Source organism: Bombus affinis, chromosome 7 (genome assembly GCF_024516045.1).
Source record: "Bombus affinis isolate iyBomAffi1 chromosome 7, iyBomAffi1.2, whole genome shotgun sequence".
NCBI lineage: Eukaryota > Metazoa > Arthropoda > Insecta > Hymenoptera > Apidae > Bombus > Bombus affinis.
Window position 1 is genome coordinate 6,166,377 of NC_066350.1, and position 26,080 is coordinate 6,192,456.

Below are 26,080 nucleotides of genomic sequence, written 5' to 3' on the forward strand. Positions count from 1 at the left end.
CGCGTTGCTATTCATCGTGAATGGGACACGGCGACGCTACAGGATACGATACGATACGATACGCTCGACGCGGATGTGGCTACGAGAAGTATTTGCATATATCTTGTCTTCCGATGAAAAGTTTTATCGAGCTCCGCGTTTCGTGATTGTAGCATTAATTCTTTGTATTCTAATGAAATTACCCACGTACTACCGAGCGATACGAGAGTCTGATACGAAGTAACTAAACACCTCTAACCTCGCTGTTCTCCTCGTCTTCTTTACGCTTATATCCCTTCGGACGTCTTTTTTCCGAGAATCTACCTTCCTTCTCGAAAATTACGCATCATCTCGTTGAAAATACGCGTTGCGATATAATTTGCGTTTTTGATCGCAAAGAGCCGCGCGGAGAACAGCAATGACGCGAGCGAAACAGCGACTACTAATCGTCAACGGGACGAATCTAAGGAATCGTTTTATCTTCGAATCCGCAAACTTGGACTCGCTTTCGAGATAACGCGAGAAAACAATGCGCGGCTGCTTTACCTTTGTTCGTGCCGTCTAGTATGAACCATCGACTAGAAAAGTCCCAGCCGGACTCGGCCGCGGTCTTCAATTCCGCGTAATAGTTGTCCTTCTCTTCGTTCGTGCGAAAACTTTGGCTGGTCAGGTAATCCTCTCTGGTCGGTAGAAATGTGCTCGTTAGAACGCGTTACGAGATTCGGTCGCGACGAAGGATCGGCGACGAAAGCGCCGAAGAAGGAAGAGGACGAGACAGGACTGCGTAGGGAAAATCGAGAATCCACTCTTCTCCTAGGACATTCTGGTCAACTTACTTACTTGTAGGATTCTGGTCGAGGTCCCGAAGACTCCTCGAAGAATCTGGCTAAAGTGTATTTCACTCCATCCACTTCAACGTCCACCGTCCTATTGGTCATCCAAAATTCAAACTCCTTCTCTAGAAGGTGAAGGTTATCCTCCAGCCATTTGTAGTCGTTGGTAACCTTCAGATACTCTTCGACCATAGGAATCAACATGGGAGGCTGAGATCTCCTAGCGTAGTAGATTCTGCCTCCGTTCGGGATGAAACCGATCTTGTCCACCAGAGAGACGAAATTGGTTAACATTCCTTTGACGGTGGTGTACATCTCCGAAAGCAGCAGCCCTTTCACGATCCAGTACGAGTCCCAGTAGTAGAACTCGCGGAATCGGCCGCCGGGCACGATCACCGGATTCGGCACGTAGATGATGGAATATCGATCCTCGTTGACCCGCACGTCGTCTTTCATCTTTCGTCCCAACATTTTCCAAATTTGGTTCAAATCAGAGGCAAATTTGCGAAGATCGTGATCGTGGATTTTGTTAAGAAACTTCGGTTGGCTGGTCCAGTCCACTGGGTTCCATTCCTCGAACTCGGATCCTTCTTGGTCGAACGTGTTGTTGATGAATTGTTCGATCTGGTTCCTGGTCGGTGTTTGATTCACGCTTTCCATGAATTCGCGAAATAGGAGCAGCGTCTCGTTCGGCGAGAATTTCATCTTCATGTCGACGAACGTCTTCGAGTCCTTGTAGATCGAGGCCATCTGTATCGTGTGCAGCAGCTCGCCATGGCAGTAAATATCGCTGCAAGCCACAGAAACGCACGCGTATGTCCCATCAGTACGCTGATTTTCCGATTCATCCACGTTCGATAGAATCAGACGACAAATTCCAGTCGAAACGAGCTAGAATTCGCTAGCTGTGTATCTCGATAACTTTGCGTCTCGTTCCTACCAGCCCTTGCGTCTTGTGGTCCGACGCAGACGAGCGACATTTCTTTCGCCAATTTTACGCGCGTTTCGTCAGTTAGATAACGCGAGAAGCAAGTAAACATACTTATGATTGCAAACGACAGTTTTATTGCTTTGTGTTCGCTCTAGGAATATCAACTTAATCGAGCGACGATATTCTGTTCGATGTTATATCGTACGTAGTTATGGCGATTGTAAAAGATAAGATCGTAGCAAAACCATTTACCCGTACTTTTCTAATTGAAATAAATCTTCTCAAGAAATACGCGTCGCTCGTCTACGTCGAATCCGTATCGTAGAAATCTTCAGAGTCTCGCGGATTTCCCCGAACTCGTCGTATTCTTCTCGTTAACGAGGCACCGTCGAACGTCACGAGCAATTTCCGACCACACGAGTCTCAGGATTTGGTCAAGGATTTACCATACTCTTCCATGTAAGCGTGGAACGAAAATTCCGCGCGATATCGACCTCCACACGTGTCACGCGAATATCCGAACGACGAGCCGTCTTTCGAACGTTGCATCGTTTGAAACATACGCGCGGGATAACAAATGGCAATAAAAAGAAAAGTTTACGAGTATTTGCAAGTTATAGAATCTGCACGGAAGCAGCGTCGACCGAATTCATGGAATTTCTTTTCTCCCTTTGTAACGTTAAAAAGTAGACCGAAAAGAAACTAAATCGATGGCGCAAAGTTGTAAATGATACACGTCGCGTTAACGCAACGTGATCCCTCGATAGGTCGATATTCGTCGTGACCGATCTTTTTATAGACCAATCAATTAGCCCGGTGGCTCTTATTTTAATGAAGGTCACGTGTAAATAATTCGAAGCTGGAGCGCTTCGTCCAATTTCATTTTGTTTCGTTCAATTTCATCGCCATCGTGATAATCAAATTTTTCTGCGGCCGCGTGTTATAGGAACGCACGATGTATCGCGTCGTGCGAATCGAACTAACCACGTGTGCTTTGGTTATCGCGCATCTCGTCGACAAACGAGAGTCTTTGTAAAACGCGAAACTGTGATCTCGCTACGATAACGTGGCTAATCCATTATCTCGTTCGTAGCTGATATTTACTACCTTTATGATAAGCTATCGTACGCGGCTGAAACGCAACGCCTCGTTCGGATCAATTCGAGTAACTTGAAACCGTTCTATTTACTTGGCGTGAAATATTCTTACCCAGTTTCTGCTCTCGTCCTCGTTCATCACGTCGATAAAATTCAAGCGCTTGAAGAACGTTATTGCGAAGCTCGTTTTAAAAGACGTTGATACAAACCCGTTGTTTTACTTAGATTCCGCTCGTCTCATTAGAAATCCGCTTTCTAGCTTCAAGCGAGGATGCGGTGATTTCTTGGAAGAAACAGCGATCGCCAAGCTATTGTATAACGTTATTTTCAGTTTCGTACTTGCTAATATTAGTTTTGAAAACCACGCCGATTTTTCCTTGGCTCTGTCAGCCAGGTCTATTCTTATTCCGTTCAGATTGTAATCAAGCTCGTAATTAACATTTTGCGGATATTCCTGTCCAGAAGCATAGGCATTTAGTCGATTCTAAGTTATAGCAATGACTCGCGAAAGCATTCGAACGTTTATCGTAAACAAATTTTACGTATGCAACTTCGCAACGCTACGTGTAAGACACGCACACGTGTTCGTAAAAGCTATGTACGACTCCTCCGATGCTTACTACGAGCGTTACAATGATTTACTATACGATCATCATGTTACGTGTTACCTGGTGTTTATTTCTTATTTTCTATTAAAAATACCCGACAGAACTGAAAAACACGGGTTTCGCGTAATTCGACTAATCCGAACGAAGAAACGTTCAGCGAAACATCATCAGCCTCGCTAGCCGAGCCGAGCCGAGTAGGGACGAGCGAATGCAAGAGAAATCGCTCGTAAACCTCGCAAATACGGTGCTCGGTTCGTTCGACGTATCGCGCGTTAAGGTCACGTTCATTGTACTTGCGGAACACGCTAATTTAGGCGAGACACGCGCAGTTTCGTTCGGCCAAGTTCATTGTTAAGGCCGTTTCTCGCTGGCTGCAACTTCGCCACGATCTCGTAATTCGCGACGATTCCGCGATACGCCGAGGAAGCTGAGAAAACGTGCGACGAACGAACCAATTTCGTTGGCATTCTCCTCGACGATGAATCAGCGAGAGTCGTGCGTTCGCAAATAATATCAACTTGCAGACGATCGAGCATCTATTTCCGGTTGATAAGATTAGTACGGCTTGCGAACGAAAGAATCGCGACTAATTTTGTCGAAAGTCACGCGATGAGATCGCGCGTGTCGATCATCGGATCGCCTTTTGCGCGCTGCCACGAGTGACGACAATGCCGGACACGAGAATTCCTCGTTTCAATGGCCGGGACTCGCGAGTCATCCGGTTACGCAACGAGCGCGTGAAATGCTAGGCTTCGCGCAGACGATACACGGTGGTCTCGGATGCGCTATTTCGTCGCCAAAATTACAAACATATTTATACCGATGTATTCTGTCCACGAGAGAAGCAACATCTAAATTTATTAGAGTCGACACCGATGGTACGAGCCAGAGAGAATATACGATCGATCGATTTGTATGCACGTTAAGCCGTATAAAACAAATAAAAGGAATAAAATTACAGATAAAATAAAAGAAAAGCTTCTTTTAGCGCAAATCGTTCGTTCATACTTGGACGGAGTTACGGTGGCGATTGCAGAAAGTATTTTGCCACGCCATCGTATTTCTTAAAATATTTACGTGCTAATCGGTTAGGCCCGGGTATATTAAATTTCGTACTGTGAAAATGAAATGTATAGAACGCGATGAAAAACGTATGGTAAATAAGGGTGTGCGCCAATATTGTTTGCAGTCACTGTCCCTATGGTGTATAATATCAAGAAAGATGTCTGCTTAGAAATGAACGATCACCAATTGGTGTCGATCGCGTTTCTCGTTACATCTTGCCAGGTCTCGCAAGGGTACGTTCGGTATTGGCTTCTCGAATAGCAATTTTTAGTCAACCAATAGCTTTTACGGAGTGACGTTAAAAGTAACGTGTATGCCAATACGCGAAAACTAATGGATCAGGCGAACGATGCTATTCGAGAAGCCACGGCGAACGTATCTCTCGAAACCTGGCAAAATGAAAGAAGAAACGCGGTCGACAGGCAATGACTTTGTTCGACGATGAAAGGCGGCCATTTATCTTTATGCAATAGATAGCACGCATTAACGTCCAGGTACTAATCTAAGCGATTTGTGCAAAAAAGAAATACGTTCGACCATTTTGATTAAACAGCGTTTAGTTGTAACGATAAAGCCTAGCGATGGTGAAGAAGCGGGCGAAAAATTCTTTTGTCGTCGGAGTTTGTTTCGACCAAAGTACGAATTCCTACGCCATAATTTCAGAAATTTGGTAACGTGAAAAATTGCTCGGACGTCTGTTTCTCGGGGGTTTGCGAAGATTAAAAATTTGCTGGAAGTAAAATTTACACGCTCGTGTAAGTCAACGTCGGTGTAAACATTCGTATAAAAAAGTCCGACGCCCATTACTACCAATTATCTTTTTATACATCTTCTCAAGGTTCAAATTACAATAAAGCTTGCGCTCTTTGCACGCACGTAAATAACAAAACGTTCATAACACGCACAAGTATGTAAATAACTGTGCTCGCGAGATATATCTGTATCCGCGTATTTACACAAATATCCGCAGTCTGGTTACGAGACGCGGCAGTTGTAAGAGATTCTTGCTACGAATACACAGTTTCAAAAGTTTGATTTTGGCCGCGAAAGGACGCTTCTGAGGCCGTTCTGCGCGATACGGTAGATTCGATGGCAAAACAAGACGTTGATTAATCGGGCGTACCAACGGAACCGCGCGAGGAAAACGGGACGAAAGGACGCGTGGCAGGGCACGAGGCGAAAAGAGGAGAGAAAGGTGGAGAAAACGCGACAGCGAAGAGCGGTTCTCGGCTCGAGATACGAGCATCGCGGACACGGCTACCTCGGCGACTTTTACGCGTTAGCTTCTAGATGGTGTACTTACCTCTGACACGGAGGCGGTTTCACGTAGCTTGCCTTCTCTGTGCTAGCGTAACACGGAGCAACGACGAGAAGCGCGAGGAACGCAGCACTCAGCAGCATATTCGTCGAACCGCAGCGCGTGCAGCTCCAAGCCATTTTTTTCTCCACCGGTCGACCCTTTCACACAATCCCTCTTCTTCTCTCCTTGTCTCCTTTACTTCCCTTCTTTTAACAAGTTCCTCTTTTGCTTCGAATTCGGAAGACAACGATGCGGCAGTAAGCGCGCCACTCGAACCAACTTTCTTAAATTCTTCGTTCGATCGTCTGCTTACCGCTGCAACATACCCTGTATAGTTTCGACGACCTATACACCGTCTCAGTTCGAAAGCATTCGTTTCTTCGTCCTTCCTATTTTAGTCTCTGCTCCTCCTTCTTCTTCTTAGCTCTGGTTACCACCTGTGCTCTCTGTCCGCTTCTTTCTGTCGCCTCCTTTCACCCTTTCTCTCTCTCTCTCCCCCCTCTCGCACGCTTAAGCTCTGTTTTTTTTGTATTCGCTCTTTTTTTTTTTGTAACGCTTTGTTCTATCGTTTCGTTTCTGATACTCGAGTTGTTTGCGAGTACGCTAGCAACGTGGAAAGGTCGAGACGCGAGACGATATTAGAGCTTTTCTTACTTTTTGGAGATCGGTTGTGGTACCGGACCTTCCGTCTGACGCAGTCTGCGGGGCGGTCTCAGCTCCAGGGCCTCATCATCCTCCCTGAAACAGAAAATTCGTGCTTCGATTAATCTTTAACACGCTCACTGTCGCGTTTGGTTTATACGATTTGCCTATGGCACGCGACATTTCACTTTTGCTAAATATACTACGATGTACTACGATGAAGACCTATTAAGCATCGAATAACACGTTTTCCACTATACGGCGTGTGTTATCTAGTTATTCGCGTTATTTAACACTTTTTAGTCAACGATACTCATCCTACTTTAATCCATCCACTGTTTACTACGAGATATCTCGTACTTTGCGTTGTAGTTGAGTTGAGAATTATTAGAAAGGATGAAAGAAAATTGTATGTAATAATATTTACATAATAATATACAGATTTTGTGAAATTCCATGTATTCTTTAAAAGCTAATCAACGTTACTCGTTCAGAAATTTCCATGCCGTAAAGCTCCATTTACATGAACGAAATTTCGCTTAATACCAATTTATCTGTTTATTAGCCGAGCTCTTATTTTTTAAAAAAATTTCCAAACTCCGGTCGTACGAACGTGTAAATTGTAAGAAACAGAATCATAACTTTGCTTGGCGATTTTATTATTCGCACTTTTTCCGATCACAAAGGAGATAACGTTATGTACAAGAAACTGGAAATCCGAGTAACAAGCCAACTCGTTTTTCCTTGTTAACTTCCATTGACATGCACATTAACCGCCAGGAAATCTGAATCATCGCGGCCGTCTCTTGTTAATTGCCACAATAAGAAGACTGCTCCATTTCCCAATATTTTGAATAAATAAATGAAAGACCTTATAAATTTATAATCCTCTGATATTCATGCAGTAATTGTGTAGTGAACTTTCTTTCCCTTCCGATAAATACAATTTAAGTATAGAAACCATCTCCTTGTTCATGCAAATTGTCCTATCGTCACTCCCTCTCTCTAAATGAAACCTCACAGAGAACTAAATCCTAAATAAAAAAAATATTACTCTAATTGCGAGCTGTCTGAACCAAAATTTCAATGTACAATTCCACTCTCTCTTATTCGGAATCGACCGAGCCAACGAATAAAAAAATTATTTGAAAATCAAACGGAACCGAGAGGCGGGCGACAAAGCTCGATCACCCACGGAATTTATACAACAGTCGGAGAAATGGCCGCAACGAGAGTCGGCACAAGCAAAGAGGCAAGGGGACAAATCGCGCCATTCTATTCGCGTCTTTGAATAGAAGGCGAAAGAGCTTTTGACGGTATGGCCGCTTAAAAATAACGTGCCGGTTACCAACCATTACTGACGCCTAATCGTAAACGCGTGTTCCTTCCGCTCGTCGGTTGGACCGATGTTGAAGATTCGCCGAGTGGAAGGAGGAGCCGATTATCTCGTCAACGTGTATGCCCATCTGGATCGACTCGCATTTTCGCTGGCTTTGCGTCAAAATCGTTTGTCAAGGAGATAAACGACGCTATCGACAAGCGCAAAATCGACCAACGATCTTGCTGGCGATACGCGCGATCGCATTAGGCCGATTAGGGAAATTTCCATGAGAAACGAACGAGCAAGGTCGAATACGCATCGCGAATCGCTTGAAGGATTTATCGCGGCGCCGTTTCACCAGCAATCTCGTTAATTGGAGGCCGTCGGTGAAACGGCGAAAGAAACCGCTGCGAAATGTTGCATAAAGAGTGGCGAACGACAGAGTTGGCACGTGTAATCCTCCACAGACAGATGATTTTATTCACCTGTGAAAATTATGTGTATTTAGATGTCTCGTTATCTGAATTTCGACCAATCAGAAATATATGTTAGGGTTTTATCTTTCAAACAAATCGAAGATTTCATTTCTTAAGACACGACGTAATCGAAAATATGCAATAGAATTCTGTCTCTCAATTTATAATAGAGACAAGGTGTATAATCTCGATTGAAAGTTCACGACTTTGAAATAGACGGCGCAGCTGGCGAGAATGAAAAAACAGGTGGGAATTAAAAAAACGAATGACGTTCACGAGCACGATATACCGCGAACACGTCCAAGTCATGACGATTGCAATTACTGTAATCCGAACGAAGACGGTAACGACTATGGTGGCGATAACAGCGACAACTCGATTCGACTGCTTGAAACAGACCAACCGCTAATTACAGCTGGAATATACCTATGTACGTTTAAATTTAAAGCAACACCCATTAAACACAAGGTATTTAGCCGCGATCGCAATAACATTCACGCGTTTACTATCACGCGGACAAAACGTGCATCGACCAACCGTTTCATTTCCACGAATAATATTTTTTTAAACCTGTCTCTCGTTCCAGCTGACTTCCTGACGCAAGTACACGTGGTCATAGTATCGCATCTCGCCATTCCAACGACGATTTCATTTGATTCGCGATTTTCAATTCGATTCTCTAGTCGAGAGAATGGACAGAATCGCCACGAGAACTGATCAGCCGAGTGGATCGTTTACGCGACGCGGACACACGATATCGTAAAACTATACAATTTCGAGCGCAGAAAGGTCATCGCTGCAACGTAATACCTACGCGCCTAACGATTCCTCGATCTCTGTTAACGACACTGCTGTCGTCTGCTTCCTTCCTTACGATGTCTCGATCGATCGTTCGATACTTACGACTCGACGATAGTTTGCTGGCACAAACGCCAAAGTTTTGCTTTTCCGGAATCCTTGGCCAATTTACAACGATAGCTGTTGCAGATCGTTGCTTGAGTCGAGGATATAACGAAAAACAATTTTAATTGACCGCGACTTAACGAGCAGTATGTAGTCACAAGTTGGGAAAGAAGGATTAGTCGAATATAAATAGGCCCGATTTCGAGGAATTTTGGATGATGAAAGGTCGGTGGTGCTCGTGCGGGGAAGGTGCACGGTGTACGGTGCACGATGCACGCTACGCGGCAATAGGTACGGTACGCGACTAAATCGGCCGAGAAGGTACGCGGCTTCTTTATGAGCTCGTGATAGGCCGTGCGCGAGGAATGCCCGAGGAATGCGCAAGGAACGCTACAGCCGAGCCCCCGGTATCGCGGTCCCGATTGGTCCCGATCGGCCCATGTCGCACCACCATCGTCCCGCGCCTCGTCGACATGATCACAGATTCGAATCTACTCTCTTTCCCCTCTGACAACAACTTTTCGTTACTCTCAACGATTCTAGCCACGATTCTAACCTCATCTAACCTCTTATACTCAACCATCTATGTGCTAAATTCGACCGGTCAAGGACGCGACGATGGTAGCTAGAAGCTAGTAGCTACCACATTTGCCAGATGTCGTCCACATATATATCTGGAAACAATATATTTTAATCTAACCTGTTTCTAAGCGTTGTTGTATTTCAGAACGAAAGACATAATTTATGTTTATATTTTGATCTATTGATATTTAACCTAACCTAACATTATCGTATTCGAAAACGAAAGCCAACATTCATTTTCATATTCTAACCTAATCTAACGTTATTGTATTTGAAAATGAAACACAAAATTAATATATACGTTCTAACTTAACTTAACGTTACCGTATTTGAAAACAAAAAAGCATAATGTATATTCATATTCTAATCTGACGTTATGATATTTGAAAACAAAAGCAAGGTTCGCTTGTTATTCGTCGAAAGTGATACAGTAATACTAGGATGTATTTGTTTCAAGGTCTGTCGGTCAAAAAAGAAAAAAGGAAGAATAAAATAGAGAAAAAAGAAAAAAGGTGGCACGTTCGTGTCGCTTTCTTTCGTGGTTTATAATTGCCAGTAAAAAAAGAAACATGGCCGTGAAAGGAACAGTCACACAAGTGAAAGCGAGTTTGAGAGAATAAGCACGAAGTACGGGAAGACTAGTGGGTTGGATAGAGGTGACAAGGTGTGATAGATCTGGTTCAAGTTAAAAGTATCTGATTCGCGTGCGTGCGGCGGCCAGCGATGTTGCGCGTATCTCGTTGCTTATTATTCGCTGTTGGCAGCGAAGTGGGGACAGCAACGCGCACGTTACTTTCGCGGCGAAAGACTCCTGCTTAAAGGAGTTGACTAAAAGAAGAACGAGGAAGGCAAAGCAAAGGGAGAGAAGAGTGTCAATTGCGCGTAAAAAGTCTTCAAGTTTAATAGCGATACGCGGCGACCGAATGAACGTTGCTCTAACGACAATCATTCTATTGGCTATTTTTAGCTGGAAATAGGTCGGAGTGGAGGGCTCGCGGTTTCGAGAGGGCACAATAACGGTGACGACAACTATAACAACCAGAAAGAAACGAAAAATAATCTGTAGCACTCTCTTTAAAATTCTCGTTCAGTCGAATTACAAGGTACGAGAATATGTTTGATGTGAAATACTACAAAGTAGAAGGTCACGATACGACAATAAGTCGTATTATTGTCGATCGTTGTGTAGTATACGAAAAATAACGACAAATTAATTGCCATCCGTGTAATAAAACTGCTATTATTTGATAATTCACGAACGTGCGTTTTATTCAAACGTTGCGACACAGCTGCACACCTGTACTCTGTAACGCGTTACGACAATCAACAATGGCCGAATATTCTTCCCTTCCTTTCCTTTCACGATTCGATCTATATGTATGACGATGAACGTGACCCAAACGATCAACGTTCGCGAATATTCGTCCCTGACGAATATTTACACCGAATACATATGCTAAATAATTCGCGACGATTACGCTGCGAAAGATTAACGAATTTAAAGGTATGTCAAGTAATTATTATCACTGAATTGAACACGTGTCCTTGAATGTCAACGAAAAGCAGAAGAATGCGAGATAACTTTTGTAAATACATAAAAATTAAAATTATTTTACGAATCTGCTGCAAAAATTTGCTCATTGGTAATGATGATTTAAGCTTAAATACTGAAAAAAATAATGTTGATGTTATGCTGATCAAGCCATGCGTCGATTATGCACGAACTGATTAAAAAGGAACGTGTCAACTCACGAAACAAAATTGATTACTTCTACGTATTTTTCTCCTTTTTATCTAGCTAACCGTAATTAATTGAATAAATTTCGTTATGTAAAATTGTTTTTTGAATCGTTTTGTGAAATCATTGAATTTAAAAAATGTACGCGTGACACGATACGAATTACTCTACGCTTAATTCGGTTACAAGTCCTCCAAACTCTCAAAAGACGAAAAAATCGCTAAGAACGTTGGTGCTCCCATCTTTTGAGGAGATAACGTAACAAAATGTACAAGTCGCTAATAGTGTTGATAGTAGGCAATAGCGGTTGTGGTCGATAATGCGAATGCTAAACATCTGTTGGTAATGTAAAGCTTTTGGTATACGAAACAAAAGGACACGTTTACGCAATAAAAGACGAATGTCTCAATTATGGATCAACGAGCCAAATCCAGTCAGTTCAACTGGTCCAAGCAGCAGCGTATGTTGCGCGTAACGGAATCTGTGTGGCGAGAACAGCGATTCGTTTACTTAAAATTTAAAGTGATCACGGGATACAGCGACGTGGCGTGTGCATCGGCACGTATACCGAAATGTGCGCTGGTCTATGTAACAGGTAAAGCGTGCGTCGAGTCGCGTCTCGCGTCCTATAGCGTCCAGATGAGCGAAGGCCTACGTGATATGTAGATACCATGAGATGATGCAACATCGTTTCAATCTATGTATCCATCATTTTTTCTGCTTTTCCGTAAAACCAAATTAACTCGGTTAAAATCAGAGAATTCACGCATTTTCTTCTATCTGTTTAGTCGATGAATAAGAAGAAAAATCGCTTTATTCTTTTGAATAATTTCGGATTGAATCTATTTTGAAACATCTAACGTGGAAAAATTTCGTCGTTATTGCGACTCGTTCGCCGATAACGTCTAATCACGATAATTCTGATTTACCAGGGCTGATTTGCAAGGAAGGAACAAAATAATAAAGCGCAATTGCGCGAGCCCTCGATTATTTCATTGCACGTTGACGTCAAGTTATACACCGACCAATCATCGAGCTCGCGCATCGACGAGCCCCCAGTGAAGATCGACGAACACGCGTACAATTTCCTCACGATTTTAATGATCAAGTCTCATGGAAGCTCGATATTTGACCTTCCCTCTTTCAATGACACGCTAGTTAGTCAAATAAAATTCATTGTTTCAAGTATCTTTTTATATTATATCGTTTGCTAATTTGTTGACCGCTTTCGAATCGATCGGTAACTTTCTTTTTGAAGATCGAATTCGTGAATCCATAAGTGGACTGCGGATTCATATTTTCGATGGAAATTCATATTTTTATATATACAAATGAAAAGATGGTATCTAGATAGAGACTTATATTCTATTCCTCATATATTATAAAGATGCAATATATTATATTTTTATACGTATACGTACATGTAAAATAAAATTAACAACGGCTTATAATATTTATTTATAAAACGAGATATATATCACTAGAAGCATTCTTCGAACGTGCGTCTTATTTAACGATTTCACGAAGAAACTTTATATTAAATTTACGTATACTTTTACAATATTTTATATATTTCTCCGTATTATGCATACTTTCTGTATTTCTATACATTTCGACTTCCTATAAATGTATAAGCATATGTTAGTTTATCGATAACTCGCAAAATCGTTAACTCATCTAATGAAAACAAATGTAATCAATTTGTTTTTCCAATTAAGTTTTTATCATTGTCTATGAGGAGAAAGTTGCATTTAAACAATGATCAAAAAAGACGAGAGTAAGCCGGAATTTAGGCCAGTGACAAAACGAAACGAAGGTACAGCTGCCAACTTTTACTCGAATCTCATCTTCTCGGTCGAGGTTCTCTACTACCTACGCGACTATCCGACATTCGACCCATGACGTTGCAACGTGACGTTCTTCCCGCGCTTCTTGCGTGTTTCATGCAACATTCGAATTATTGCTGTTTCACGGTTTTGAAATTTTGAAGCTTATCGTTCATTTCTCAGGATTTTATAATCTCGAAAGATCATACTAATACTGTTGCGATAAACAGCGGGCTGAAAATCACACCAATATAAGTCATGATTCTGAAAATGTAGATCTAGTCACATATTTCAATTTCCAAAAGAGTCGTCCTTTTTGTTTCATAATTAATTAAATATTATAATCAGAATGCGAATGTTTATGCATTTATGGGAAATTAAAATATACAAAAATGTACAAAATAATATAACAGGAGCTTTAAGATGCGTAAATTCATTGAACCAATTTCATATAAACTTCATATAACCGCAGTTCAACAAAAAGGCTCTCCCGTAGTCTACGAAATTGAAGTCTTCTAATTTTCTAACCAGACAATCTCCGTAGTAGCAGGATTACTTGCCAATTTCTTGGTCTTTTTTTAACTTCTACGAAGATTTTTTCCTCAATACTATCGACTATACGAATTGAAGTTGCCGCGACTGAAATTGCATCGTCAGTTAGCACACATCTCATCGTACGAGATTGTACAAAGTCTCCTAGCGCTTCTCATTACGTCACAAGAGTTAAAATAACCTGCTCATTGGTAGTAGACGATCGAACATTCGTCACGACCATAGTATCGCTCAAATAAAACCACCATTGAAACACGCGAGAACAGTAAAACCTGCAGATACTCGATAGTATGACCTTTTGAACTTGGCATCGATACTCCAATCATCGTGATACGTATACATACTTACATATGTGTAAAAGCAATGTATCAATCGAATAGTGCAAGATTGGAATAAGAAAAGTTCGAAGATCTCCAAAAGGATTAGGATATATTTAGATTCTTTGTATAACTACGTCAAATCTTGGGGGAGAATCGTAGTTGTTAATTAAAGATGCAAAAGCACAAATGAAAAGGAAGGAGAAGGTGGAGGAATGAGAATCGCTGAGGATCGAGCCCCCTTGGTTGAACCAATCGCAAGACGCCTCGAAACCAACGCCTACCAATTCGACCAATCGGAGATTAAGACTTCCGAAGGCGCGACCGCGCGTATGTATCCGCTTTCTCTGGTCGTAGAGGGTCACAAACATCGTTGATGATTGACGGAGCAACGCGTGACCGAATTAATTTTACGATCATTCCTATCATTTCGATTTATATTGGTACAGTATAAATGCATTCTATCACGTGATGTATGCGCTTGCTTTGGTCAATTAACTCGTCTGCTGTCATAATTGAACACGTTGAAAATGAGAAGCTGTGAATCTTTCCCATACGACAGTTCACAATACTACAATATGAAATCTAATAATACCATTAGGTCGACCCTCTAACTTACTTTGAAATCAATTCTGGCAACTTCTCAATTGTGACATTGCCATACCATTGCCATACTAACATTACTTAAGACAATTTTCATTGAATCATTAAGCGGATATTGTTTGGACTGTCTCGTTAATTTCATCATAAAAAAATTGTAATTTGGAAAGAAAATAGCATTTCAGCACGTTCCTACGTTCATCGAAAGAGTATCATTTTTCTTTTTCTTTTTTTGTTTTTGTTTTCTATTATCTATTCGATAAGTTGCAAGACTGCCGAAACATTCCAATGTGATCATGTCAGTAAACACTAGCGTAAAATGCGAAATACCAAATTCAAGGTTATTTTTCCTTCTTATTTTCTGTGCAAAAGTTGTACAACATATACGAGTATGTGCGTGTTAGCACCGATCGGTCTAACAACTATAATCACGTGTAAAATGTTCTTTGTCTGAACACTTGCATATACGTATAAAAATTCAATCTTCTGAACTACACTCAAACTTGCAAAAATTTACGTTCTATTAAAGATAAGAAAAGTACATTATGTAAGACGTTCTAAAAAAAAATTGAATTTCCGTCCAATAGGAATCGAGTTAGCGGTGGCGAACGTCAGAACACGTGTTTCTGAATGATATCGAGAAACAGTCGAAACGCGATAGATGGGTAAAATTGTGTTTCTTTTGAACAGGAGGCAAACATACCTTTGTCCATACTATCGGCGAACCAGATGGAAGAAAGAGGAAAAATTAGCACGTAACAAACCCACTCACACCCCCGGTTAACCACTCTTAAGATCGGAGCAAACGAATCGCACAATCTTGAAAGCGGAAACACACGCGATATAAATAGCTATCAACGAAATGCTACAGATATTAAACACGCAGTAGATACCGTTGATGACGAAATCAAATTAATCGATTCGTTACAGAAAAAAGTATTCACTATTCACTGTTCCGCGTTGCGTATGTGACTGACCGAGAGTATCCAAGTGAACCTCCACCGTTCAGACTCAGACGCTCTTTCGCTCTCGTCCCCTCTTTCTCCTTTCCTGTCCGTCTCCCTCTTTCAGTCTCTCTCGCTTCATCCCACCCGCTCCTTCTTTCTTTGACGTTCATTCGTTTTATCGCCCTTACTGATTGTCAGTCTTTCTTCCCCCTCTCCTTTTTACATTTGCCAAATCCTCGTTCTCTTGATAAAGAGGTAGGCATGCCCATCATGTGTCTACAGTGTCTCAGAAAAAAGCAATCAAATTTTTTTTTCTATAAATTATAATAACAGCATTGCGTAGATTTAAAGAGATGATAGAGTAATGAAGTATATCAAAGGGAAACAAATGAAACATTATCTGGAAGAACTTTCTTTTTTTAATCTTTCCACTTACATTCAAACTCGGTCTACACTCATGAACAACCCGGTATGAACTGGTTTGCATCGACGTGTATGTGTGCATCGTGGCGTCTAGCCAGACATCGAGTTTACGCGAGGATCAGCGAAAACAACCGAAGGCGAACCACGTGTCCACGATGCGAATCATTCACTAATTTTATCTCAACCATAAACGAGCAAAATTTTTGTTTTTATCATTATAGATTTATGTACTAATTCAGTTAATATATTATGGGAAAAAAGTTTATGAAATACTATCGAAATATGGTCATTTCTATCCACATACTGTACATACTGATATTTTTCCATTATGCGAACAGTAATTGCGAGAATGTAATCTATACGAATTTTTTTCTTGTGACCTCTCACCAACTTTTTGCACGATAGATTAGACAGATTCGCCAGAAAGGGAGAATACAAAGTCGTTCTCAATATCATTTAATTTTTCTTTTTTTTTCGTAATAAGATAATTTTTTAAAGGCTCGCATTCCACCCATAGTTTGATTTTTGCAAATAGATTTTAAACGTACGAGGGCTACCGAATCGATACGAAAGGAACCGAAGATACCACGTGTCGTTTGAACACGTTACCATGGCGTACATTTACAACGCAAGTGCCCTCTCTTTGATCGCGATAATTGATGCTGCATAAAGACACGCCGAATTAATCTGAGTTTTTTAAAGAATGGATTTTGTGTCGATAATTTATCTTATCTTAGTAGTTACACAAATCATATAGTAACTCATTTGAATAACTCAACTCGACAACGATAACGATCGATCCTCTCCCGTTAGAGAAACGCGTGACTCCAAGAATCGATTCACTTAATTGCAATGTTATCTTTGAATTGGCAATAAAATAAATCGTACAAGCAGAATAACGGTATTTGTAAAATCGCACAAACATAAAAAAAGAAAAAAGAATAATAAATATTTACAACAATCCGCCTTTTTACGAATATTTATTTTGATTGAAAAGAACGGTTACTTGTTTTTCGATAGATGATGAAAGATATTATATACATACCGTTCGAAATGACCTCAGACTCTTTTTTGATGCGTCCTTAACCTCGACACTATTTCGTCAAAGAAAAATTCCTTGCAGAAATCGAGGTGCAATAAGCAGAATAAACATTAACTTTGAGTCACTTGAATGATTCTCATCGGCAATGTATTTCGTTCCAAGTTATTTGCACTATGTAATTTTAGATCGTAAACATGTGGCAAGAAAGAATCGCGTGCACGCTAAACATCACACTCTTCCAATACACGTGACTTTTTGCCTATGACAGCGTTGAATATCTCTTGTCAGCAAGCTAATATCGTTAGAGGTTAGGTACCAGTTCTATCTGTTTCACGACTATTCCTAACACGATTGTATGGATTAAATAATCGGCCGAAGGAAACAAACACGAAATAACACATGCACGGTAATGATGTCGCGTTTAAACGAGAGAAAATTGTTGTTCGAAGAATTAAAATAACGGAAACGATATGAACACACCACGGCGAATCTTATACGGCACTGGTAACGAAAGAGCGTAACCTTCGAGAGATACGAACGCTCCGGCGTCCAATTGCTCACTGACGCACTGGCGTGAATCGGGAGAACTTTTATAGAGTTACCCCTCGTATCGATATGTTTCGCCGGTAAAAATTATGTATCTGCTGCTGTAATCTATTATAGTGGACTCTTTTCTGATATTCCCCACAACGTTTCATTTTCTAGAATCTATTACTTACATACTGCGTCCCAATCATTTATTAACGAATAATATTAGTGACTTGATAAATTACAAATTATAGGTTCTAGACTTTTCCACAATTTTACAATTTTACGTGAAATGGGATATTCAGATATCTTTGACTTATAAAATTTACTTGTAAAAAATGTCCTCTGTTTTATCATCAAACTTGTTATTATGATGCAAGAGAATTTATTAGTAATAATAACTTGTAACTCGTGACTCGTAGAGTTTCATTTTAATGGTATTAGTTCAATTATGCAAGAAGTAACTTATAGGTATTCTTTGAGAAATTTTCTCCTTTTTGTTAATTAAAATTAAATTATATATGCCAAGATTAAAGAAAACAGTACAAAAGCTTATTCCATTTATACACAAAATTTGTGGCAATTTGTAGTGGTATTTTATATAAGTTATATTTTATTAAATTGTATCATATAGCGTGATTAGCGAGCCATCATTTCAAGTCGCCTCCTGTCCCTATAACGCAACAAATCAAAAACATTCAACAATAATAATTTCAATTAACCTCGAATCTCCTAATTGCCATTGTTCAATTGATTTTGTCTGGTGGGCCAAGAAGAATAAATTGGCACATAAAGAATAGTAGATTTAAATGACAGATTTTTAACGTCAGTGATTCTGCGTGACCGTGTAGTCGGCTGATTTTCCTAATGTCACGCGATTACGATTTCGTCACGTGATCTAAATTCGCGCGCATCAAGTAGCCTGTTTTATCGATACATTCGATTTGGTTTACTTATATGTCATTTCATCTTCCATTAACGATCCAGTGAATAATAACAAAATAATGGCGAGTGTTTAACGACGAATGAACGGAATTATTTTCCAACGTTAAATACAATTCGAATGTATGTAAAAGCTGATCGAGAAGGTAATCGTGTCGCGAGTCAAAGCGAGCCGTGATGTGATAGTCGTTGCACAGTTGTACAGCAAATGATTCAAAGTCACTCTATAACTGTTCGTATTTATATTTTTCTGGTAAAGTCATCGAGTCTACACGTGCTTGAAATTATCATGAATGTTTGTAGCAATGTTTTTAGCGGCCGACATGAAATTTTTCCACGATTAAACGATTCGATCAATTGGTCAGGTCAATAAGAGCGGAGGATTACTCGGGTCTCCAAGTACGTTGACACAATGTCCAGAGTTCTTTGCGCATATGTGTTTGTGCGTGTATGCGTGACCATATACATATGTATACCCGTATACGTAATACATACTGAAATGTGATTTACTAGCTCTGGCGTTCAATTAATTTGAATGCCGTAATAAGGCACTTACGTGCATTGAACCTTGGACTACGAGATAAAGTTATTCTCGTAAGTCCACTATCCATCAGCCTTTGGGTAATTAATTTGCCTTGAGGAGTCTGATTGGACGAAATGTATAGAGAATGTATCGGCTCCGGGGGAACGATAAATAGGGAGAAAAAAAAATTACTGAAACGCAAACAAATCTTCGAATATTCGAATTATATAAAACTCGTGAGAACCCAGACACGGAAGATTATCTCGGTCGTTAAATGTTTAACCGTTTTATCCTTGTAGTGAGAAGAGAGAAGAGAGAGGGTACGATCACACGAATCGAACGGGAGATTAGGTTGGTTCGATAAAATACGCGACTAACAAATTTGCACACCTATCAATTACGATTTGTTTTCACAGACGACTTACCGGGTACCGAGTTGATATCGATCGAGTTTATCACCAATTGATCCACGATGACGACGCAGTTGGTAGCCTTGATGGGTGCGCTGCCCGCTGCAACTCAGGCAACGGCGAGCTCCTTGCCAAACCAGCATCACTAGACAATCAAACGAACGACCCTCAGCTTCTTTATCTCAACTTTCCAATCAACTTTGCGCTACACATATAAAATATGCGTACACGTACGCAAGCGCGGTAATGCGAAAAGATAGCAGCTCGGAATCGGAAGATCGTATTACGAAATGAGAAATAATATATCATTTCTTTTTTTGTTTCTATAGATTAAATTATGCAGTGGCATATTAAATCAAAGTATTTCATACGCTGAACAATTATCAAGCAATTTGTGGTTCCATTCGAATTAATTGGGCAAACTCCAACGTAACCTTGTATTAAAATGTTCCATTATTCGATATTTATTCGAGATATTGGTTTTTACTGTGTGGAAAAATTTCTTTGGAAATTTTATTACACAACTTTTTAATTTTTCGTACAATTTTATATTGATTTGCAATTTTACCGATTAGATATGCTGCCGTCAAAATTCAAAATTATAGCGCGAATTTTAAATTGAAGTTTAATATTCACATTATTTTACTATTCAGTTCTTAATGGGTTAAATAACGTATTACACATCATATATGGATATAATGTACATCGTATACAATGTAATGTCGTCAAACCCTACATGGTCCCATACCTGACGATTTTTATATACTGTTAGATGATACTCTTTCCATTTTCCGGCGTTCAGAAAATCTAACTATTGTATTCGCCAAAACTCTGAGTTCGTCATTTAGAACTGAAAAAATCAACTCAAGCTCAAGAGCCTCTGCTCCATAAAGTATCCCCTTCCCGACCAACTGAACTTTCACTTAAGACCTAAAACAACCACTCCCTCTCTCACAATAGATTTTTCCACCGAGTTACCGTGACCGTTGCCAACCACCATGAGATCGTTTCCGAATCCGCATATTCGAAAGCACAAATCGACAAATAAAGGTCATCAATGTTTAATTCTTTACTCGTCTCCATCTCCTAACCAATAATTGTTTTCTCCTCTGTTGTTCGCGACAATATATTCTTAGGATTTGTAATCGATACTCTAAAACAATTATCCAATTATTTCTTATCATTTCTTAATTCTATTATTAGTTATTCACACAAATTCTTGCTGGCGCAATTATTATCCATGTTGCAACATGGTTTGCCCGAATCTATAAGAAACAACATATGTATTGTCTGTAAGTCGTCTCAGTTCATTTAGGTTCAAGTTTGTTTAATCACAATCATAGCTATTACCGTAAACGATATAACGCAATTGTTTTTTATGCATCACCGATAAGAAATGCGAAGATACACGAAATATATGTTATGTGGCTCTTGTATGATGCTGGAAACGCATTGTTGTTACTAGCAATACATTTTCACTAAGATATAATAAGTACTGAAGCAACATTTTTGATAAACTTTACAAGCGACAAGTTACATGACTATCCCATCAGCTAATGTGTAACAAAGAAATCTATAACTGAAGCTACAACTCGTAACTTGTCAATCTATTATTATCGAAATTATTAGTCAATAAATTGTCGTACGATAGGTTCTTGATGAGACCAGGTAAATGGAGTTCTATTGCATACACGACAGGCTTACGTATTTAAGTTCTACTTGTGAGCTGTTCGAGAGCTCCAGTGAGAGATAGTGAGATTATAATATCTTTAATGCAACGTTGTATAAACAAGTAAAATAATCGGATTATACAATTAATAAATAATTGTTGAATAGTCATACTTGCTTAGAATAGAATTAAGAAAATTGATCAATTATCGATACACGTATCACGTAGGTTGTAAGATTCTTAAATAAAACGTAGATGTAAATGTAAACGAAGATGTAATCGCGAGTGACCGAAAGCCGAAAGTCATGAATAAAATAAATATACTAATAATATATATATTATGGCACATAGGATGAGAAGTTTACCACAATATTCTCAAACGTATACCATTACAGATGTTGCAAATTAATTTATAAAATTTCCTTTCTTGTAGACGTTCCTCCACTTCTAGCTTTGCTCACACCAGTAACTTTTTCCATTCGTTAATATTGGTCAATCTGAATTTTCTTTCCATTCTTTAACACTAATCAGTCTGAGCTTTGGCTGCTTTGTAGCTACGTACTAATATTTTAAACAAACGATAATAATATTAATATACTCATTCATTATCGTTTATATAAGACTACGTAGACTGTAGACACTTGATTTTATTAACAGACTGTAATTTACTTGTAAAATTAAAGCGGAAAGATTCGGGACAACCTTGATCTTTATTAAAGTGGCATGATAAATATCTCTAACGAATTAACAAAAATTAGTATTAGTGAATATCAAATATTTTGGAGTAGCTTCGTTGAGTAGCTTTTGTAAAAGAAGCTATTGTTATTCTGAGCACATTTAACAGATAAGTTGCACAAGTTTCCTTAGAATCGATAGCGAGGCTAACAAATATACAATAAGTCTCTCTGTTAATCGGTTTCAATCACGATAGCCACGATTCAGTCACGATAGCTATCAAATTCAAAATGGCTTGTTCAACTTATTTGTTAAGTATTTCATTTTAATATAGTATTGATAAGATTTTTAAGTAAACAATTTAAATTCCATATAATAGATCTATATCTGTATATTCTACAGAAAGACAGTAAGTATCGCCTTTGATTAACAGTTTGCATAAATCAAAACATTTATTACTATAGCAAATTGACGAAAACAATTTTACGATAAAAATATAAGAATTAATAAATTGTAGGATATCGTAATAGAAAAGCAGTTGTTTGTGTCAACGACGATGACTGTACAAATGTGGCGATTATTGTCCATATTGAGAGTTGATTTGCTATCTTGATTCTGTGTCAAGCAAAATGAAAATTTAACCCATTAAGAACCAAGGAGTAAAATGAATACATAAAATTTACGTAAACCTATATTACTGAAAAACTTAAATAAATAAATTACATATTACCTAGTTTGTTAAGCTACAAAAAGGGTATATTAAAATAATACACGAGGTTAGAGAGATTCTATGTGTAGGAAAGTAATTGAAACGAGTTCAAGACAATCGCGTTTACAGTACATTCTGTATATTCAAACTTTACGTTTTCTTACATGTGACAATAAGATGAATAATAAATCAAAATAAGATGAAAATGTGGAGTAACAAAGTTGCGTTGGAGGCTGCAGTTTTTAGAAAATCAAATTTGAAAACTTGTCAAGTATGCGTATGGGAAATGAAAAACAAAGAAGGATGTTAGAAAATGGCCATTTTTGGACTTCCTTGGGTACGACAAATTGTAGCAGAACATTTAAGAGCATCTTTCAAGAAACTAATCCACGCGTTACACTTAATCTTCACCTTTTCCACATACTGAACCATCCAGGAAATGATTTTTTCGCAATTCTGCTGGTAAATCAATCGAAGCTTGGAATCGAGCCAGTCCAGAGCATCACAGGATCGTTGTTACGTTCATCAACTTTGCACCCGCATGCCTGTGCTACAATGTCTTCCAATCCGGTTTTATCTGTGTCAATTAATAGGTAAACAAAGTATTTTTAACTATTCGACTGCCTTATTCCAATGCAATTATTCGGTTCTATTTCAATTTGATATTTTTGATAGTGAATGGAATCGAATGCTAATTGCAATCTGGAATTCAAAGTCCCCGTTTCGAACATCGAAACTGACAGATGCAATGGGGAAAGGTCTTATCTGTTTACGTCTTCAAGCTAGTATCTGAGAGTGACTCTGGCTGATTTTTCGCACTTCATAATTACTTCAAAGTGTTTACATTAATTCTGTTTTTAGACCGAGTGTAATTCGTTGCTGACATACAAAACATATATATGCGGATACAAAGTCAGCGAGCGTATCGTTCATCATTGTTCTCACGTAGCAACCATCTAGTGATATTACAGCAGAATTTCTGAGATATTACGATGTCGATATGGACGAGAAATTATCCTATAAGTGAACAAGAATATGAAGAAAATGAAGATTAAGTGTAACACACGAGTAAGTTTGCCAATTTTTCATCTTCGCACTCATTTTTTTTTTTTTTTTTAACTTTCCCATCGCTTTTCGGATAAATGGTAATAACATGCTTCGTTCGTCGAAAGATGCTCTTAAATGTCCTGTAAGAATTTATCGTTCGCAAGGAGATCTAAAAGTGGCCATTTTTCAACATCCTTCTTTTCCGTCCCAAGTGTCTGACAGTCGTGGCTGAACGTGTTCAAACTCTATTCGTTGGAAAATGTGACCTTAAACAGAAGAATTTTATTTTACATTACCGGCTTATATTCGCTGGTAGAATATGTAACTTCTTACAGATTGTCTACTCCTGTCTAATTGGAAATTAGCCAAATTCGTGTAGACTTGAATTTCCAAATTTTATTTTCGTTTGTGTGTGCAATTCTGCTGTGTTTCATTTTTGTCTCATTTGGTGTCATAGAATATTTCAATGGTATCACGCAATTGTCTGCTAAACTATTTATTACAGAAAAAAATATCTCAAGCAATACGTACTTTGTTTGGAGGAGGATATCTTACGATGACCAATAGATCTGTCAAGGAGTTTAAGACCTCAATTTGTTTTTATAAATTGTATATGTTTTCATTTAGCTAGGTTTATAACCCAGTTCGAGGCGAATTCAAATTTTCTTTTCTTGAGAAATCCAAGATGATTTCGTTCTTCGTAGCACGTCGTCGATACAGTTGTATTGTTATTTCTCTTTACAAACAGATATTTTCCAGAACATTCTCAGTTCCTGTTACAATCTCGTGGAATCGGTATTAAAAATCAATATTATTGTGTCTGGCAGTGCGTGTTTCTTGTATCGGTATCAATTCAGTTTACGATGGCTCATTTCGTTCGGAATCATATTTCAAGTAATTTCATTAAGTATGCAATGAACCATCTTAAATTGATTTGATACCTTTGATTTGAGCCACGGATGGCCCACGCTGAACTTCTCGTTCAGGTCATTTGGATAATTACATATAAGAAGAAACATTATCGCGAAATGTTTCATAATAACATTAATTGGTATATAATTGTCATGTTTAATAGGATTATCATACTGTAAGCCATCGGTAGGTCATGCGGCATGATGATGCGTCTTTGGATCGCACGATGGCGCTGCTGATTTGTTCAAATCGGCCATCGTTTTTCTTTCATTTTATTTGTCATTTATTATTGTTCGGCGAGAGTCTTAAGTCGTAATTCAACTGGGCAGGACATAAGCATAAAATTGTAGCAGCCCATGGCCGTATAGAATGTTCCAGGGTTGAAGCACATGTGTCGGCCGCATAGCCCGCGAAACGACTTCCGAAGACAGGACGTCGTAAAAGAACAAATCCTGGCACTTACTAAAATACCTGTGAGCCTTCGAAGAGAAAATTTATTGTTTTATTGCCTACGGGTTTCTCCATCCCCACCTCTGAAGAAAACTTTCTCCTCCGAGCGCCTCGCTACCCTATAAAAAGCGAAACGAGGAAAAGTTCGTGATGGTAGTTGATGGTAGTCGATGGTAGTCACACGGTTAGTCAGTCAGACAGATAGTCACGGTTAGTTGTATCGAGTTTGTATGAATTTTGTATCAAGTCTGTATCGAGCCTGTATGGAGGCGCTATCGAGACAGTAGCAGTTTAGTTCAGTAATCGTCAGAACTGTATCGTCATCGCTCGAGCTCGACATGCGTCACGATACGATCTAAAAACGACGCGCACTCGACATCGAAATTAACACTGTTGAAGTGAAACATCGGAGTACTATAACACCCAACATGTGCTCCATCTCAAATTGGTTGCCCCGACGTGATCTGAACGAAAGAGGTGAACGTGTTTGGGCCGCATAAACATCCTACCGTAAATCAAGAGTGTTTATAATGACAAATGGCAACAAGAAAGGGGGCGCAATGAACGCCACGGATAGCGCAGACACAATAAGTCAACTTATTCCGCGTACCTCCACTACGGCCTCAAAGAATAGTGATGTAGTTTGCCATGTTGCAAGCGCAGTTCGAGGTGGCGCGCATCACGAGTGACAAATCGAAATTTACCGCCCACGTCACGAATTTCGGCGATCAATATTTAGATCAAATCGAGGACATAGTGCTAGATCCGCCAGCGACGGGACGATAGAGAAGCTCAAAAGTGAACTCATCAAAAGACTGGCTGATTTGGACGGCACGAGAGTGCAGCTGTTGTTCGAAGGTCAAGAAATAGGAGACAGGACACCGTCCCAGTTCTATAGGGATCTGAAGAAGCTGGCTGTCCCATCGATCTCCAGACGACTTCGTTCTGACGCTTTGAAAGATCCTTCTACAGTGAATACGCAACAGGTCCTAGCCAAACAAGTGTCCAAACAGAAGTCCTGACCACGGTGGCA

General features: G+C 39.5%; 1 protein-coding gene and 2 long non-coding RNA genes across 20 annotated transcripts in view; 1 reads left to right on the top strand and 2 right to left on the bottom strand.

The window, feature by feature from the left end:
- LOC126918735 (trehalase-like) overlaps nt 1-26,080 on the bottom strand; it is a 44,758-nt gene that overhangs the window by 7,940 nt on the left and 10,738 nt on the right. For 4 of the 17 annotated variants that reach the window (XM_050727057.1, XM_050727056.1, XM_050727055.1 and 1 more), the window contains exons 1-5: nt 24,217-24,234; nt 19,601-19,730; nt 6,468-6,551; nt 820-1,602; nt 526-659 (exon numbers count right to left, since the gene is read on the bottom strand). In XM_050727057.1, coding sequence (XP_050583014.1) covers nt 526-659; nt 820-1,602; nt 6,468-6,551; nt 19,601-19,730; nt 24,217 — 1,132 coding nt within the window. In that variant the 5' untranslated portion in view covers nt 24,218-24,234. Of the gene's footprint in view, nt 1-525; nt 660-819; nt 1,603-5,816; nt 6,552-9,066; nt 9,522-15,473; nt 16,262-17,185; nt 17,747-19,600; nt 19,731-24,216; nt 24,235-26,080 lie in introns of those variants that run through there. The other 13 variants (XM_050727052.1, XM_050727051.1, XM_050727053.1 and 10 more) reach the window with 10 other exon arrangements.
- LOC126918783 (uncharacterized) lies at nt 11,894-15,728 on the top strand. Of its 2 annotated transcripts, none has more exons than XR_007711431.1 (3): nt 11,894-12,070; nt 12,408-14,500; nt 15,461-15,728. It is a non-coding gene; the product is annotated as an uncharacterized LOC126918783 (long non-coding RNA). The 2 variants fall into 2 exon arrangements; XR_007711432.1 differs by having other exon boundaries at nt 11,902-12,070; nt 12,408-12,632.
- Nucleotides 22,756-24,210, bottom strand: LOC126918788 (uncharacterized). The gene is made up of 2 exons (XR_007711438.1): nt 24,019-24,210; nt 22,756-23,951 (listed from the first exon to the last, which is right to left on the bottom strand). It is a non-coding gene; the product is annotated as an uncharacterized LOC126918788 (long non-coding RNA).